Consider the following 14,860-nt stretch of genomic DNA (forward strand, 5'->3'; position numbering starts at 1 on the left):
ACCAGGTGTTTCCCCAAGCATGAGGAATGAGGATCCCAAAACCATCTCACTGTTCCTCATACTTGGTTAATATTTCTCAAAAGCAGTACAACAATTCTAATATCATAATATCCTAATAATCAATAACTTTTAAAACCTATGCATACGCAACACCTAATAACCAACGTAAATCCCAATTCCTCTCTATTTTACACTAATTCTACCTATACTATAGAAACTCTTCATTATAGCCCAAACCAATTTCTAAGGAATGTGGCCCAGCCCAAAGCTCATGCTGGGCCGTTTCTAGTAGCTGTAGATATTTATCTGTATTATTAAGGTCGAAACAGCACTTTGTATGTATATACTAATTCTACAAATATATCATTAAATCTTTAAAGAAGCTTGTACTGTATTAAAGGCTCCCCATATGTGACCTGAGTTTGAATTATGTTAAGTTTAAAGCCGAAACCGCAGTCTGTGAGAAACGGGAACAGTGGATCCCTAGAGTCAGCCATGCCTGTCATATTCTCAGAACTTCATGCTTAGATCATCAAAATCCCTGCCAGTGGGTAATGCTAAACAACAAAGAAAGGAGGAGGGAATGGGCCTTCAGCTCCTGAACCAAACCTGGTGGTCTCAGGGTCCTCAGTGCACCTGGATCCCTAACGCTCAGGCGGGCCTCCACGGCCGGCTCCCAACACCAGGGGAGCAGCTGTTGCCTTGTGGCGTCCACCTCTCCTGGCACGGGCAGCTGGGCTGTGCTAGGCAGTCGTGAGCCAGGCGTGAGAACGTGCAGGTCAGTTTGGCAGGAGGACTTCCTCGGAGTCCCCGCCTCTACTGGCCAGTGGTGGAGGCTGAGAAGGCTGGGGGCGGGCCCATGCCATCTGCAGTGGCATCTCCTCTGCCGCCTGCCGGAGCCGGCATCCTGCCTGTTCTTGGACGTGTGCATGTGCTTCTTTAAGAAGTTCATCTTAAAACCAGATCAACCAGGTCTCTGTGAGAGCAAGTCATACATAGTTTTGTTTTGGGAAAAACTCATATTGCGTTTTCCCTGCGCTCTGCCACCACAGTTGTCAGCACGGAAGACACTCTGGCAAACACGCGGCTTTCCCACATGCCAAGCAGTGGGCAACAGCAGGCGTCCTTGGGCTCGGCTCCAACACCGGCTCCCTGGAGACAGCATCAGATCCCACAGGCCAGGGCTCAAGCCCCAAGGCTCCCCTGCCCTCTGAGACACATGTCACAAGTCCAGGCCTCTGGAACTTCTGACCCACGGGCTTCAAGTTGGGGCTCCTACGACCCTCTCTTTGGGTTTGATTAATTTGCAGGAGCAGCTCCCAGCACTCAGGGAAACGCTTGTGTTTATTGGTTTGTCATGAAGCTTCTAGCAAAGCACAGGGATCAAGAGGACGGAGGACGAGGGATGGGAAAGGGTGGAGCCTCTCTGCCCCAGGGCATCGCCCTCCAGGGGCCTCCCCATGTCCATCTCTCAGAATCTCCTGACCCTGCCCTCGGGTTTCTGTGGAAGCTGCCTAGTGTCAGCACCCATCCCCAGGGTGTAGGGCCAGACCTCCCTGGGGAAGGCCTTAAGACTTATGGTCAGAAGGGGAGAAGGTCAGGCGTGGGTGATGGGACGACCCATCGAGGGCAAGTCTGTTCCCTAGGCCTGCCCCGAGGCCCGACACACCCAGCATTGAATTGGAGGACCGGCTAGGACTGCAGGGTTCTGTAGGGGCCGTGGATGAAGACCTGGGTGTTATGCCCCTGTGGCATTCATGGTGTGTTGATGACTTGACAGCTGGCTCTGGAGGAGGGAGCCTGAGCTGCGGTGCTTGCCAGTTTTCGTGGTGGAAATATTCCCCAGGGCGGACTTGTGCCACCACATGAGGTCACGGAGCTGTGGCGCTGGGTAGTGAGGCTCGGTGTCCCCGCCCTGTGGGATTTCCACCATAGACACGAGTGGCGCCCCCCCCACAGGCAGTGTGTATTGAGAAAGTGGTGCTTTGAGTGCGTAATGGGCTCGCCCTGTGTTTGCTTGTAAGTCCGTGTGCCTTTTCCAATGGCTGTATTTCACCGTCTGCTCACAACACACCTGAGGACGGAGTCCTTCTTTCCATCTGACAAGAAGCCGTGGCTGCACCCGTCAGAACCTCAGGAATGTGTCCCTGCTGTTCCAGATGCCTGCGATGGTGGACTGAGGTGTCGACCGGTCAGGATGGTCGATGGGGGCCACACGGGGCCTTCTGCTTCTCTCATGTAGATGTGCAGCTTCAAGAGCAGTAGCTTCAGCAATGGAGTGGAGCCGAAAGGGAAGTTCACTCCCTAAGTGCCAAGAAGAGAAGGACTCAGCAGGAGGCAACGTGGCGAGTGTGCATCTCGCTGGGTGGCCAGGCCTGATTTGCCCCTCACGCAGGTGTTCTGTGTCCACGGTGCTGGGGCATTAGGCCACAGGCTTTGTGTTTTGCAGAGACCCGGCACAGGGACCAGGAGAGGCGCCCCTGGAGAATCCGCCCCAGGCTGAGGGTGCGGCTTGGAGGCACCTGGGCTCTGGGTGGAGGCACTGAGTCCTGAGAAGCCGGGCCTTCCCTGAGCTGCATCCGAGAGTGGCCCCTGTGTCCTTGTCCCACGGAGAACCAGGGAGGCCCGAGCAGAGGAGCGGTGGGGGCGGCGAACCCAGTTAGGCCTTCGCAGGGATGATGAGAAAGGCCCCCAGGGTGACGCCCTCGCAGCTAGGGCACACTTGGCGCTTTTGCAGAGGATGACTCCTGTGGAAGGTGAGCCACAGAGAAAAGCCACAGAAGTGCAAGGAACCCAGCCCCGAGAAACCGCACATGCAGCAAGAAGAGGATTGACGACGGGTTGGTCTGAAGGGGCTTTAAGATGCTACGTGCACCAACTTGGGGAGAAGCAGAAAGGGATGCTGGCCTCAAGAAAGCAGAATGTGAAGAAAAGGAACAGCTCGGGAAAGGACCCCAATCCACACTTCTAGAAGTGAAAGCACAGTCTTAGAAATAAAATTCAACAGGGACAGTGACTCAGTGGATGCTTTTGCTCAGTATGTCAGATAACTGAAGAGAGAATTAGTGAATTGGAGATAGAAGTGAGGACACCCAGGGTGTGGCAATGGATTGGACTGGGTTCACCCCAAAAGTCTGATTTTTAAACTTTAGTGTTGGGTTTTGCTCCCCTCACATTTTTAAAAACATAATTATTGGATACTTGAAGACTTAGAAAAACAATGCATGTCTTCATGTTTTATGAATTTGCTACTTCAGAAGACTGGATCCTACTGGACTTTACAAACACTAATAGCACAGTACATGGAATGGATACTAGCTCATTATAGATGCTTGTAAATATTTGTTGAATGAATGAATGAAATGTTAGAAACTAAAGCTACAACCCTCTGATTTCAGAATTTCACGAGACTGCTAGGATTCACCACTCGGTACTAGGCTTTTCCATCTTACTCTAGAGGTAAACTCAGGAACCTCAGCAGAACCACCATCAGTGTCTGTCCTGTCCAAGGAATGGTGGCTTCTGAATGACCCCGGAGATATGTGCCCATAAGTCCCTGAGCTCATTTTTCCTCCGTAGTTCTGGGGAATTGGGCAGAGGTTGTGTTGTGCCCAGAGCCTGCGGCACACCCCAGGACTCATCGGCCTGGAGAGTGTGCTAGCGCTTTTAACTGCAGACCTGCTGTTGTTAAGCGCTGTGTAGCCGTGACTGCAAGGGACTGGCGTTTAGAGCCCTCCTGGAACTCTCAGAAGCGCTCAGCTCCTCATGAGCAAGTGGCATGGGGTGCAGTGGGCCTTGCGGGTGGGAACCGGTTGTCCACACTGTCCCGCAGGTGCGCAACTTCTTCCTGGACGTGCTCAACGCGGAGCAGCGGGAGCGCCTGTGCCAGAACATCGCTGGCCACCTGAAGGACGCCCAGGTCTTCATCCAGAAGAAGGCGGTGAGTGTCCGGGCACGAGGGACCCGGCACGGGGGTGCTGTGGGCGGGAGGGCTGAGGCCTGAGAAGGCAGCACAGCCCTGTCAGCTCTGATGGCTCCGTAAAACCCCTTCTGTGCCGCACCTGGCCGCTGCACCCTTAGCTTCGGCTGTGCGACGCGGGTCGATTTACCCGAGTCCGGGGTGAGTTCTAGCCCGTGTCAGTGTTCAGCTGCAGCCCTATTCTGTGCGAATGGTGAACGTCCGCTATCAAAACGTGGGTCCTGCCACAGTTTTGCTTAAACTTCGGATGATAAGAAATACACCAGCCAGGTGCAGTGGTGGTGATTTGGGAGGCCTGCTTGAGTCCAGGAGTCTGAGACCAACCTGAGCAACTTGGCGAGACCTTGGCTCCACCAAAAATGAAAACATTAACCAGGCGTGGTGGTTGTGCCTATAGTTCCAGCTGCTCGGGAGGCTGAGGCGGGAGCATCATTTGAGTCCAGGAGACCAAGGCTGCGGTGAGCCGTGATCGTGCCACTGCCCTCCAGCCTGTCTCTAAGTTTATGCGCTCAGCCCTCATGTTTGTGGTTCACAGCCTGCACAGTGGCTTCACGTCATGTCGCCTCAGCCCTCTCTCAGGTGCGGACCGGACACCCGCATGGTTTCTGGCCGACGTGGAGCTCGGCGCTGGGTGTTTCCGATGGCCACGAGCTCCACGTGGCTCTCTCACGTCGGGTTTCCTGGGTTGCCATGGGCCAAGCTTCTTGTAGATCCAGGAGCCACAGTTGCTGTGCCTCTGTCCCTGGGCCAGCTGACGGTCCCCAGCCGGGGCCTGGGCACCGGACAAGGTTGGGTGCTCTGTGGCAGGTGGCGGCCTCGTCCCCCTCTGCTGAGGAGCCTGCCCTCTGCCCCACACTGAGGCTGGAAGCAGGGTGCGCCTTTCCCTTGGGCTCGCGAGGCCTGCTGTCTGCTGGGGCATTCCTGCCTGGAGTGGCTGCAGGGGCCTGTGCCTGTGTGCACGCCACCCTCACTGCAGGCTGTGCCAGCCTGTTCACCCCAGACCACGGGCCCTATCAGAACTCCCTTCGAGTCCAGCTCCACCCATGGCCGACCCGCCCGACCCCACTCACGGCTCCTAGTGTCCCTTGGGCTGGGCATGGGCAGTTCTCCAAGGCTTTGGCAGCTGCTGGGTGTCCTGCAGTTCCTCTCATTTCTGACAGTGACTGCTGGGGTGATCTGGGGTCAGCCCTGCAGGCTGCTTCCATGTTAGACACCAGATGAGGCACTGGCCATGTGTGCTTCTGTGGATTCTGACTGCAAACCAGGGTCCCACCACCTTTCCTCAGGTTCAAGAAGTGCTAGAAAGACTCACAGAACTCAGGAAAGTGCTTTACTTACAATGCACAATTTGCTGTGAAGGATGTGGCCAGGAATGGCCCCGTGGGAGTGTGCGGTCATGAGTGGGGAGAGCTGAGCATCCACGGCCGCCAGGTCCACCCCCACCGAGTCTGTGCCCGCCAGCCCGGCAGCTCCTGACCCGCTGTGTGGGGTGTGATGGAGGTTCCCTGCCATGGCCTGCGATGGAGTCCTCCACCCTGGGGACGAGCAGCCCCCCGCACCCCACTCCCTGGGGCTGCTTGCCCTGTCTGTGTGGAGCAGCTGTGCGGGGGAGGCAGGGCCAGGGCGAGGCTCATGCTGGAGAAGCTCGGGCCCTGGGAGGCATCGCAGCAGTGGCAGCACACCAGATCCCAGGAGGGCTGTGTCCCGAGAAGGGGACACAGACCGAATCTGGACTTCCAGTTAGACCACAGGGACGTCTTAATCTTGCTCATTTAGGGAGAGGGACGCAGGGCTCAGGGGGGCCAAGGGGCTTAGCTGAGGTAGCTCAGCAGTGTCCATCAGAGGCCTTGGGCCCACGTCTCACTCCAGGGTGGCAGTGGTGAGCCCGCGTGCGACCGCCTGCTGCCCACATGTCCCCCAGGGAGAGATGCTGGGCGTGGCATGGCGGGGGCAGGGCCAGGGCGAGGCTCAGGCTTGCGTTCCTTCGGCCTCAGGTCAAGAACTTCACCGACGTCCACCGTGACTACGGGTCTCGCATCCAGTATTTTCTGGACAAGTACAACAACGAGAAGCCCAAGGTGAGCCGGCACGGGCGGGTGGACCTCGTGGCGTGTCCTCCACGGGGCCGTCCTCTGCTCGGAAGCCCGCCGGAGACGTGGAGGATACGCCTGCAGGACGCCTCTCCTGCTATGTAGCAGGAATGGGGTCTGCATGTTTCTCTCAGGGCACGTTACCATTGGCATCCTGTGAGTCACCCGTGCTCTATTCTTTTGTCACAGACGGCCATCCACACCTATTCGCAGCCCGGGTCACACCTGGCCGCGCGGGAGAAGGCGAACCTGTGAGTGGTGTCGCGGCCGCCGCTCGCGTCATGGCGGGCTCCTGTGGGCGACTTACTCATGCCAGTGACCACCCCTCATGCTGTTTTCCTGGGGAGATGAAGGTCGGGTTTCACAATCATTTGCAAACGCATCTGTCTTTGACAATTAGTTGGATCATTCATGAAAATTACCAGAAAGAAATGTGATTTTATTTGATAAGGAAAATCTTGGTGAAGTTCATGTGTTTACAGATCACCTCATGGCCTATTATATAATATTGTGGCTGTAATTATTTGAGAAGGAAAAACACTGATGGTCCGCTCGGAGGCTTGTAGTTTTCTAAAGTCCTCTTGGGAACACCGCACTGAGCGCATCAGTGGCTCGTGGCTGGTCGATCCGGCTCACGGCTGGTCAGAGCCAGGTTCTTCACCTGAAATCACACCTATGCTAACTCAGCACTGATTTCTCAGCAGGTCAATTTGTAATTGCTTACATTTTTACAATAAAGTGATGCACATGGAAGGAGAGACGCATGTTTTATTTCTTTCGACTCCATGAGTGACATCTGTTGGATGCTGCCCTCGGAAGACCCAGTGTCCTGGGGACACCGTGTCCTCTGCTCATGCCTCAGGGGCCGCTGGTCAACCTTTGGGGACACAGAGAACATAGCACATGCCCTAACTCTGAGGATGGCGTCGTCTCTCCTCTGTTCACTCGCTCACTCACAATCATGGGTGGCAAAACTAAGGGCTCACACCACTAGCTGTTTTCTTATTTTTTATAAACCCACATTCCCGATCACACTTGAAGATCACATGGCAGAACTTCAGACAAATTCTGAATGCAGATGGACCCCCTTTCCCCAGAAAGCCTGTGTTCCCTTCACCTTCAAGCCGGTTTGCGCTTACCCTGGGGTTTCGGAGCCGAGGGCTTGGGAGGCACTGTGGCCCAGTCAACAGGTGCAGTGGGAGGGCATTCATTGGACTCTTGGTTTTGCACACAAAGACAGAGTTTTGAAACAGTTTTCTGGTCTGAAACAGCAGGCAGTTGGGTCACCAGTATGGAACGTGCTTCCTGGGTGTAAGTGTCCAACACGTGGAAGAATCCCCAGGGTGACCCCGTGCTGGGGTTGTTGGAGATGGGAGCTGCCGAGGTTCACTCCACCAGGCAGGTGAGACTTCCTGGGAGCCGATCTCATGAGGTTCTCTGCATGCTGTGAGGCACATCTAAGCACCTCTGAGCTGCGTTTGTGAGGAGGAGGCAGTTAGTGGGAGGCAGTGTTATCAGACAAACGTGGAGCTGAGTCCAAGCTCTGCCTGCTCCCACCTGTGGACTCCAGCGAGTAACTGGATCCTGTGTCACTGTCCACCCTTCGCCAGGATTGTGTGACGAGTCCGTGAAGGCGCCAGCCTCAGTTCACGTCGTGTCCACCCTGTGTCCCTGGCCACCACCAGCCACGTGACTAAGCCCACAGACAAAGGGTGGGAAACAGACTCTACCAACAAGGTGGCTGTGTGTGTGTGAGTGTGTGCATCTGAACCATAACCCACCATGGTCTCCCTCCCATCAGTTCAGCATCTCTAGAACATTCCAGTGTGAGTGCGAATGTATCTGATCCACAATCCGCCACGATCTCTCCCTTCCATCTCTAGAACATTCCGTCCACTGACCTGACCACCTTTCACTTTTGTCATCCGCATTCTGCCCTCGCGTTCCCTTTTCACTGCTTAGATTTGTATCCTTCAAGGAAATCCCCTGCCACTGCAGCCTTGGTGGAATCTGCCTGGCCTCCGCAGTTTCTGCACGGGACGGTGGCCGTGGCTGGAGCTGAACATGGCCAGCTGACCTGCAGCAGACCTCCATGGCCCCAGAGCCACCTGGACCCCACGGTCGTCCCTCCTCGGGGCACGCTCCCGCCTGTGCCCCCACCCCCCTGGGCCTCGGTATCTGGATTGCTCATTGAAAATTACCAGAAGGAAATGTGATTTTATTTGAGGAGGGAAAGTCTTGGTGAAGTTCATGTGTTTACAGATCTCTTCCTCGCCTTCCTCACCTTCCTCCATGGAGTCCTCCAACTTGCCACGTCGGTGTCCAGTGAGCCTCCCTCCTTCCCGTGGATGGGAGCCCTCCCCAAGCCCGTGCCCTGCTCTGGCAGACCCTGCCCTCTCCTCTGTGCCGTGGCTGCCTGGCCGGCCCCGTCCCTCCCGCTGCTGCCCCTCCTTCTGTGCCCTCTCCTGAAAGCCTCATGCAGGGCTGCCCTGACCTGTTATTCTGTCTCTGTGCTCTCTGGACTGGTGCCCAGAGGCAGCCCCGGCAAGGCCCCCAGAGGCTTCCATGATGCCAAAACCCAAAGCTCTCAGCCAGCCACCCTCCAGACATGCGCCCCAAAGAATGGGAGGCGGGGGCTCGGTGGGTATTGCACCCTGCACCACAGTGGCATGGGCACAGCAGCCGGAAGGTGGAAGCCACCTGAGTGCAAGGGCTCCCCAGAAATGGACGCGTTAAAAGCCTCATCCCAGCGAGAGGGGTTGGGGAGCGGAGGCAACTCAGTCACCAGGTGCAGCCCCCATGATGGGCTTATTGTCCTCACAAGATGAGGAAAGGGCTTGGCTTGCTGACTCACACCTGTAGTTCTGTCGTCCTGGCACTTGGGAGGTTGAGGCGGGAGGATGACTTGAGCCCAGAGTTCAAAACCAGCCTGGGCGGCCTCGTTTCTACAAAAAATAAACAAGTCAGCAGGACGTGGTGGCTAGTGTTTCCAGCCCCAGCTACTCAGGAGGCTGGATCTCCTGAGCCCAGGATTTCAAGGCTGCGGTGGCTGTGATCGTGCCATTGCACTCCAGCCTGGGGGACACAGTTAGACCCTGGCTTGAAAAAGAAATGGAAACAGGAAAATCAACCAGGTGAATGCATGAACAAAGGGCTTACTGGCTTTGCAAAATGAACACTTGAGTAGCAAGAGGGATGGATGCTTCTGTTCTTGATTGCTGGGCGGGCAGGAGGGACGAGAGCTGACCTCAGGCCCCTGACGCCCGCCATCTGCCCGCTCCATCGGCCTAGGCCCAGAGCCCATCAAGCCACCTGGCTCTGCCCTGCCTGGGCAGCTGCCTCGTGGCCCACAAGCTCCCTGCTCCCCTTGGTCTTAGTGAACGTCTGAGCTCCTGGATGATCTTTCTTCATCATGGCCGTGGGCTTTGATCCAGTCCGCAGGCAGGGTACCTGCCTCTTCCGAGGGCTGGAGTGGGCCTCAGCTCACAAGGCAAGACCATTGGGGGATGTACAGGGAAAGGGGCAGGGGCAACTGACAGCCACGTGTCCGGGCAGTGGGAGGTGACCATAAGCTCGTCCACTGGGGCAGCTGTGTTCAGCCCCAGCACGCGAACGCCATGATACAGGAGGTAGTGTGGCAGATCTGATTATTTAAAATAAAATATATATTTCATTTTATTTTTATTTTTTTGAGTGGGGGTCTCACTCTGTCGCCCAGTCTGGAGGGCGGTGGCACAATCACAGCTCACTGCAGCCTTGACCTCCTGGGCTCAGGCAATCCTGCCTCAGCCTCCCAAGTAGCTGGGACTACAAGTGCGTGCCACCGCCCCCGGCTAATTTTTTGATTTTTACTAGAGATGAGGACTCACAATGTTGCTCAGGCTGGTTTCAAACTCTTGGGCTCAAGCCATCCTCCCGCCTCGGCCTCCCAAAATGCCGGGATTGCAGGTGTGAGCCACCAAGCCCAGCCAGATCTTATTTTTTTAAAAAACCTAGAAATCTGGATTTTTAAGCAGGTCTCCCGATTTCTAAATAAGACAACGAATTCACAGAAAGAAATGAAACAAGCTAGGCATGGTGGTGCACGCCTGTCATCTCAGCTGTTCAGGAGGCTGAAGTGGGAGGCCCGCTTGCAGCCAGGAGACCAGCCTGGGGAGCACAGTGAGACCCCATCACTACAAGCAATAACAACAAAAGAAAAGAAATAAACCGCAAAACAATAAGGAAAAAACCCCAAAAGACTGTATGCACCAGCCACGATGGCCCTGTGGGCCACGTGCCCACGAGCTCTGCTTTGTGATGGGCCCTAACTCATGACCCCAAAGCTGGGGGGCGCATCCCTCTGTTGACTTTGCACCTCAGGGTCTCCAAGACGCCCCAGCCCCGACTGGGAGGAGACCAAGTCCTCAGAGGCGGATGACTGTCCGCACTCTGCGAGCCGACCCAGCCGACTGAACACCATGCAGCCGAGGAGCGCGTTCAGCATTTATTCACATTGTTGACAAACCACATCCACCCGGGAAACACATGGGCCCCAGACAGGGCATTTCCCAGGAATTCACATTCTTTTCAAACCTGTGACTCTTGGAGCCAGGCTCTAGGTTGGGGGTCTTCAGTGCCTGGTCAGGGGCCAACCCCTGCTGGGCTGAGACGTAGGCCCGGGGACCTGTCCCCCGGCTGGGCTCACCCAGGACGGACATGTCGGTGGCCGAGGAGGAAGCATCAGTGCAGACCTCAACCTGTGCACTCTTCCTGGTGGAAATTCGCAGTTGCCATTTTTGTCAAGGAAGGCCGTGTCTCGGAGCTCGAGTGCCCGCCAGGCGGGAGACGGGAGCCTCGTTCCATTGGCCGCTGCAGAGTGGGGGTGCTTCCCGCTCCCTAAAGGTTAACATCCTGACCTCAGATGGGGGCGTCATCGCATGGGTAGCCTGAGTCCTAGAATCAGCAGTGGTCTGCGACCACAGTGCTGTGTGCAGGTGTTGGGTGTGTGGGTGCTCTGTGTGTCTGATGCCAGGAGCCCATCAGAAGAGGCAGGGTCGCAGCTGGGCGTTGCGCAGCTCTGTCTGCGTGTCTGACCCCAAGAGGCTGACCTGGCAGCTGTGCTGAGGCCGTGGGGCCCTGTGGAGATGTATCTATGCCAGCCACGTCCCAGCGATGGCACAGCGATTTAATCAGCGAGGAGGCGTTTCTACAGAACTTGGCTTCTACGACTTAAAACCTGCAGCATATGCGTGTTCCCTCCCACTCTCTCCTGCTGTGGTCTATGAGCGAATGGCGTGGTTTTGTTCCCTTTGTGAGCTGTTGTTTGGGGATGTGAGCCCCGGGAATGGGAGTGCTGGGTGTGTCTCTACGAGTGGCCGAATCGTTTTCCTCTGGTCGGCACCCCGGCCGCAGCTCTGTGGCTCTGCAGCTCTCGGCCAGGAAATGGCATCTGCCCCACCAGCCGCTGTCCTCCCACCCCAGAGAGAAGAGTTTCCTGAGGGGGCTCCGCCGCCCCAGGCGGGCAACTCGGGATCCAGATGCGAGCCGAGACGCAGAGACAGTTTATCAGCACGTTTGCAGGTTTAAAAAGAAAAGACGCTCAGTGTCGATCGGTGCGGTGGTTCCGAGAGGTGGGCCCGGGAGGGTCGGCGGTCAGGGCTTGTCTTCCTGCCAGCCATGCGCGTTTCTCCCAAACTTGTACACGAGCCTGCGGTCCACCCGCTCCAGGATTCCCGTCTTGTAGTAGTATCTGCAAGCAAGCGGGAGACTCGGGGGGGCTCGACCCGAGGAGCGGGGTGGGGTGGGGCGCAAGCATCTCCCGCGGGTCGGCTGGGCTGGGCTCCCAGCATCCCACACCCAGCCTTTCCTGGATGGATGGTTCACCTTCTCAAGAAGAGGGTGTGTGGGGTGTATTGGGCCTGCGCGTGGGTGTTGTGTGTAGATGTGTGTGTTGTGTGCAGGTATAGTGTGTGTGTGGGGGTGTTCTGTGTGGGTGTGCAGGTGGTGTGTGTTGTGTGGGTGTTGTGGGGGTGAGTGCAGGGGTGTGTGTTATTTGTGTGCAGGTATTGTGTGTGGGTGTTGTGTGTGTTATCTGTGTGCTGTGTGTGGGTGTTAATTGTATGTGTGTTGTGTGCTGATGTTATTTGTGTGTGAGTGTTGTGCATGGGTGTTGTGGGTGTTATTTGTGTGCAGGTGCTGTGTGTGTTGTGTGTGTGGGTGTTGTGTGTACAGATGGTGTGTGTTGTGTGTGGGTGTTTTTTATGTGTGGGTGTTGTGTGCTTGTGTGCGGATGTTGTATGTGTGTTAGGTGCTGGTGTTACTTGTGTGTGAGTGTTGTGTATGGCTGTTGAGTGTGGGTGTTGTGTGCGGGTGTGTGTCGTGTGTGGGTGTTGTGGGTGTGTGCGCAGGTGTTGTGTGTTGTGTGTGGGTGTTATTTGTGTGTGACTGTGTGCATGGCTGTTGTGCATGAGGGTCGTGCATGGGTGTGTGTGTTATCTGTGTGTTGTGTGAGGGTGTTATTTGTGAGTGAGTGTTGTGCATGGGTGTTGTGGGTATGTGGGTGTTATTTGTGTACAGGTGTTTGGGTGGGTGTTGTGTGTGCAGGGGGTGTGTGTTGTGGGGGGGTGTTTTTTGTGTGTGGGTGTTGTGTGTGTGTTGGGTGCTGATGTTATTTGTGTGTGAGTGTTGTGCATGGGTGTTGTGCGTGTGGGTGTTGTGTGTTGTGTGCAAGTGGTGTGTGTTCTGTGGGGGTGTTTTTTGTGTGCAGGTGTATGAGTGTTGGGTGCTGGGTTTTTTGTGTGGGTGTTGTGTGCAGGTGTGTGTGGGTGTTGTATGTATAGATGTGTGTGTTGTGTGTGCATGTGTGTTGTGTGCGGGTGTTGTGAGTGTGTGTGCAAGTGTGGTGTGTTGTGTGTGGTGCTATATGTGTGTGGCTGTGCGCACGGGTGTTGTGCGTGAGGGTCGCGTGGGTGCTGTGGGTGTGCGGGGGCCTGGCCGGGCCGCGCGGCCCTGGGGCCACGCAGTGTGATGGCGCCCGCCACTCACCTCAGGGCGCGGCTCAGCTTCTCGTAGGTCATGCGGTCGTTCTTCTTGCGCCGCCCCCACATCCTGGCCAGCGCGTCTGACTTGACCACGCGGAAGACGCCCTGCTGGCGGTCCTCCCACTCCAGGGCGCCGCCGTTCTCCTCTGGGCACAGGAGCAGGTCGCGCACGAACTCCCACAGGTGGGAGCTCTGCAGGCCTGGAGGTGATACACGGGCCCTGGCGTGGGGGCTTTCCTCGGTCCGCAGGCAGGCGGGCCCGCAGCTGGACGCGTGCACTGCCCGACACCTCGCAGGTACAAAGCCAGTGCCACACACACACACACACACACACACACACACACACACACACACACACACACCCGATCTGCACGACCGGCAGGCTGCGGTGGGGATGGACGGCCAGTGGTCTCCTCATACTTCCCGAAAGGCAGTGTGGCCACGCTGAGACCCCAGTCACCACTATGGGGGCCACCCTGTGATCCTGTTTTTCATGGAAAGCAGGTCTTTCAATCTAGGACATGGGGTGAAGACCTGCCTGGACTGGAGTCCCCATGCACCTCTTCCACCCTCTGTAGCCCCAGTCTCCGGTCACATCATTGGTGAAATGGGCCTCTCAGGATGGGGTGGGGACGCAGTGGTCCAGCACACCTCGAGTGGGCAGAACCCGCCCAGTGCATAGCAACAGGATCTCCCTCTGTCGCCCAGGCTGGAGTGCGGTGGTGAGATCATGGCTCACTGCAGCCTCGACTTCCTGGGCTCGGGCGACCCTACTGCCTCGCCTCCTGAGTAGCTGGAACTACAGGCATGTGCCACCATGCCCAGCTAATTTTTGTGTGTGTGTGCGTAAATACAGGGTCTCACGACGTTGCCCAGGCTGGCCTTGAACTTGCCTCATGTGAGCCTCCTGCCTCAGCCTCCCACAGTGCTGGGATTACAGGCCTGATCCTCCTCCCGGCCAGCAATTGTGCTCTGCACACATGTCTGTGGACCCACAGACCGGCCCCCCACCCGGGAGATGCCTTCCTGTGGGGAAGTGGGGGAGCCAACAGGGCACATGCCGGTGTTTTCCCTGCTGTCTGCCCTGGGGAGAGCCCCACGGAGCAGGGGCGATGTGCCCTTGACCACAAGCACCCTGTGACCACAGCATGCATGCGTCCTCGCTTCAGTCCCAGCCAGGCCACTTCCAAGCCAGGAGACAGCCCTGGCCAGTCTGGTTCTCAGCCCCTCCTCATGGCACCCCTTCCACAGCTAGGCTCCACCCTCCCCGAAGCAGGGGGCCTAGCTTGGGGAACAGCAGGGCGAGGCCTCCCACTCACTTGCTCGACTGTGGCTGGGACAGGCCTGGCTCTTGGTGACGCTTGCTCGCAGGCAGCCGGGCTCAGTGTCTAAAACAGAACAGCTCACAGCAGTGATGGGGCTCAGAGGCTGTGAGCCCAGGGTGCACCCGAGGGAACGGGTCCCGGGAGCCTTGGCCAGAGGACCTGCGTGGGCACCTTGGGTGACCGCTGAGGAGGGCGCAGGTGCAGGGGTGTGGGGAGCCTGTGAGGGCGCTGTGCAGACCCATCCTGCTGTTCTATCACATGACGCTGCAGCAAGCCCTGGGGGATGGGGGTGTCCCTGGGCCTCTGTCTCAACTGAGTGGGCAGCAGGGGCAAGGAGGGACCGGGAGCACGTGTGCATGCGTGCACACGTGTGTGCATGCGTGTGACTCTGGGAGAGGCGCTGACCTCCAGCCCTGTGTACACCCGAGGCACTGTCCCCCCCCC

At 56.9% G+C, this 14,860-nt stretch overlaps 2 protein-coding genes across 3 annotated transcripts in view; one reads left to right on the forward strand and one right to left on the reverse strand.

Moving 5' to 3' along the window:
* CAT (catalase) overlaps nt 1-6,827 on the forward strand; it is a 27,144-nt gene extending 20,317 nt beyond the window's left edge. For both annotated transcript variants that reach the window (XM_008056344.1, XM_021711488.1), the window contains 3 exons: nt 3,833-3,940; nt 5,974-6,057; nt 6,259-6,827. In XM_008056344.1, coding sequence (XP_008054535.1) covers nt 3,833-3,940; nt 5,974-6,057; nt 6,259-6,324 — 258 coding nt within the window. In that variant the 3' untranslated portion in view covers nt 6,325-6,827. The remainder of the gene's footprint in view (nt 1-3,832; nt 3,941-5,973; nt 6,058-6,258) is intronic.
* A 4,876-nt stretch (nt 6,828-11,703) lies between these two features.
* ELF5 (E74 like ETS transcription factor 5) overlaps nt 11,704-14,860 on the reverse strand; it is a 14,166-nt gene continuing 11,009 nt past the window's right edge. Inside the window, exons 4-6 of the mRNA XM_008056374.1 lie at nt 14,411-14,479; nt 13,096-13,291; nt 11,704-11,800 (exon numbers count right to left, since the gene is read on the reverse strand). Coding sequence (XP_008054565.1) covers nt 11,704-11,800; nt 13,096-13,291; nt 14,411-14,479 — 362 coding nt within the window. The remainder of the gene's footprint in view (nt 11,801-13,095; nt 13,292-14,410; nt 14,480-14,860) is intronic.

Source organism: Carlito syrichta, unplaced genomic scaffold, assembly GCF_000164805.1.
Source record: "Carlito syrichta isolate Samal-C Ts95f unplaced genomic scaffold, Tarsius_syrichta-2.0.1 Scaffold84601, whole genome shotgun sequence".
Classification (NCBI taxonomy): Eukaryota; Metazoa; Chordata; class Mammalia; order Primates; family Tarsiidae; genus Carlito; species Carlito syrichta.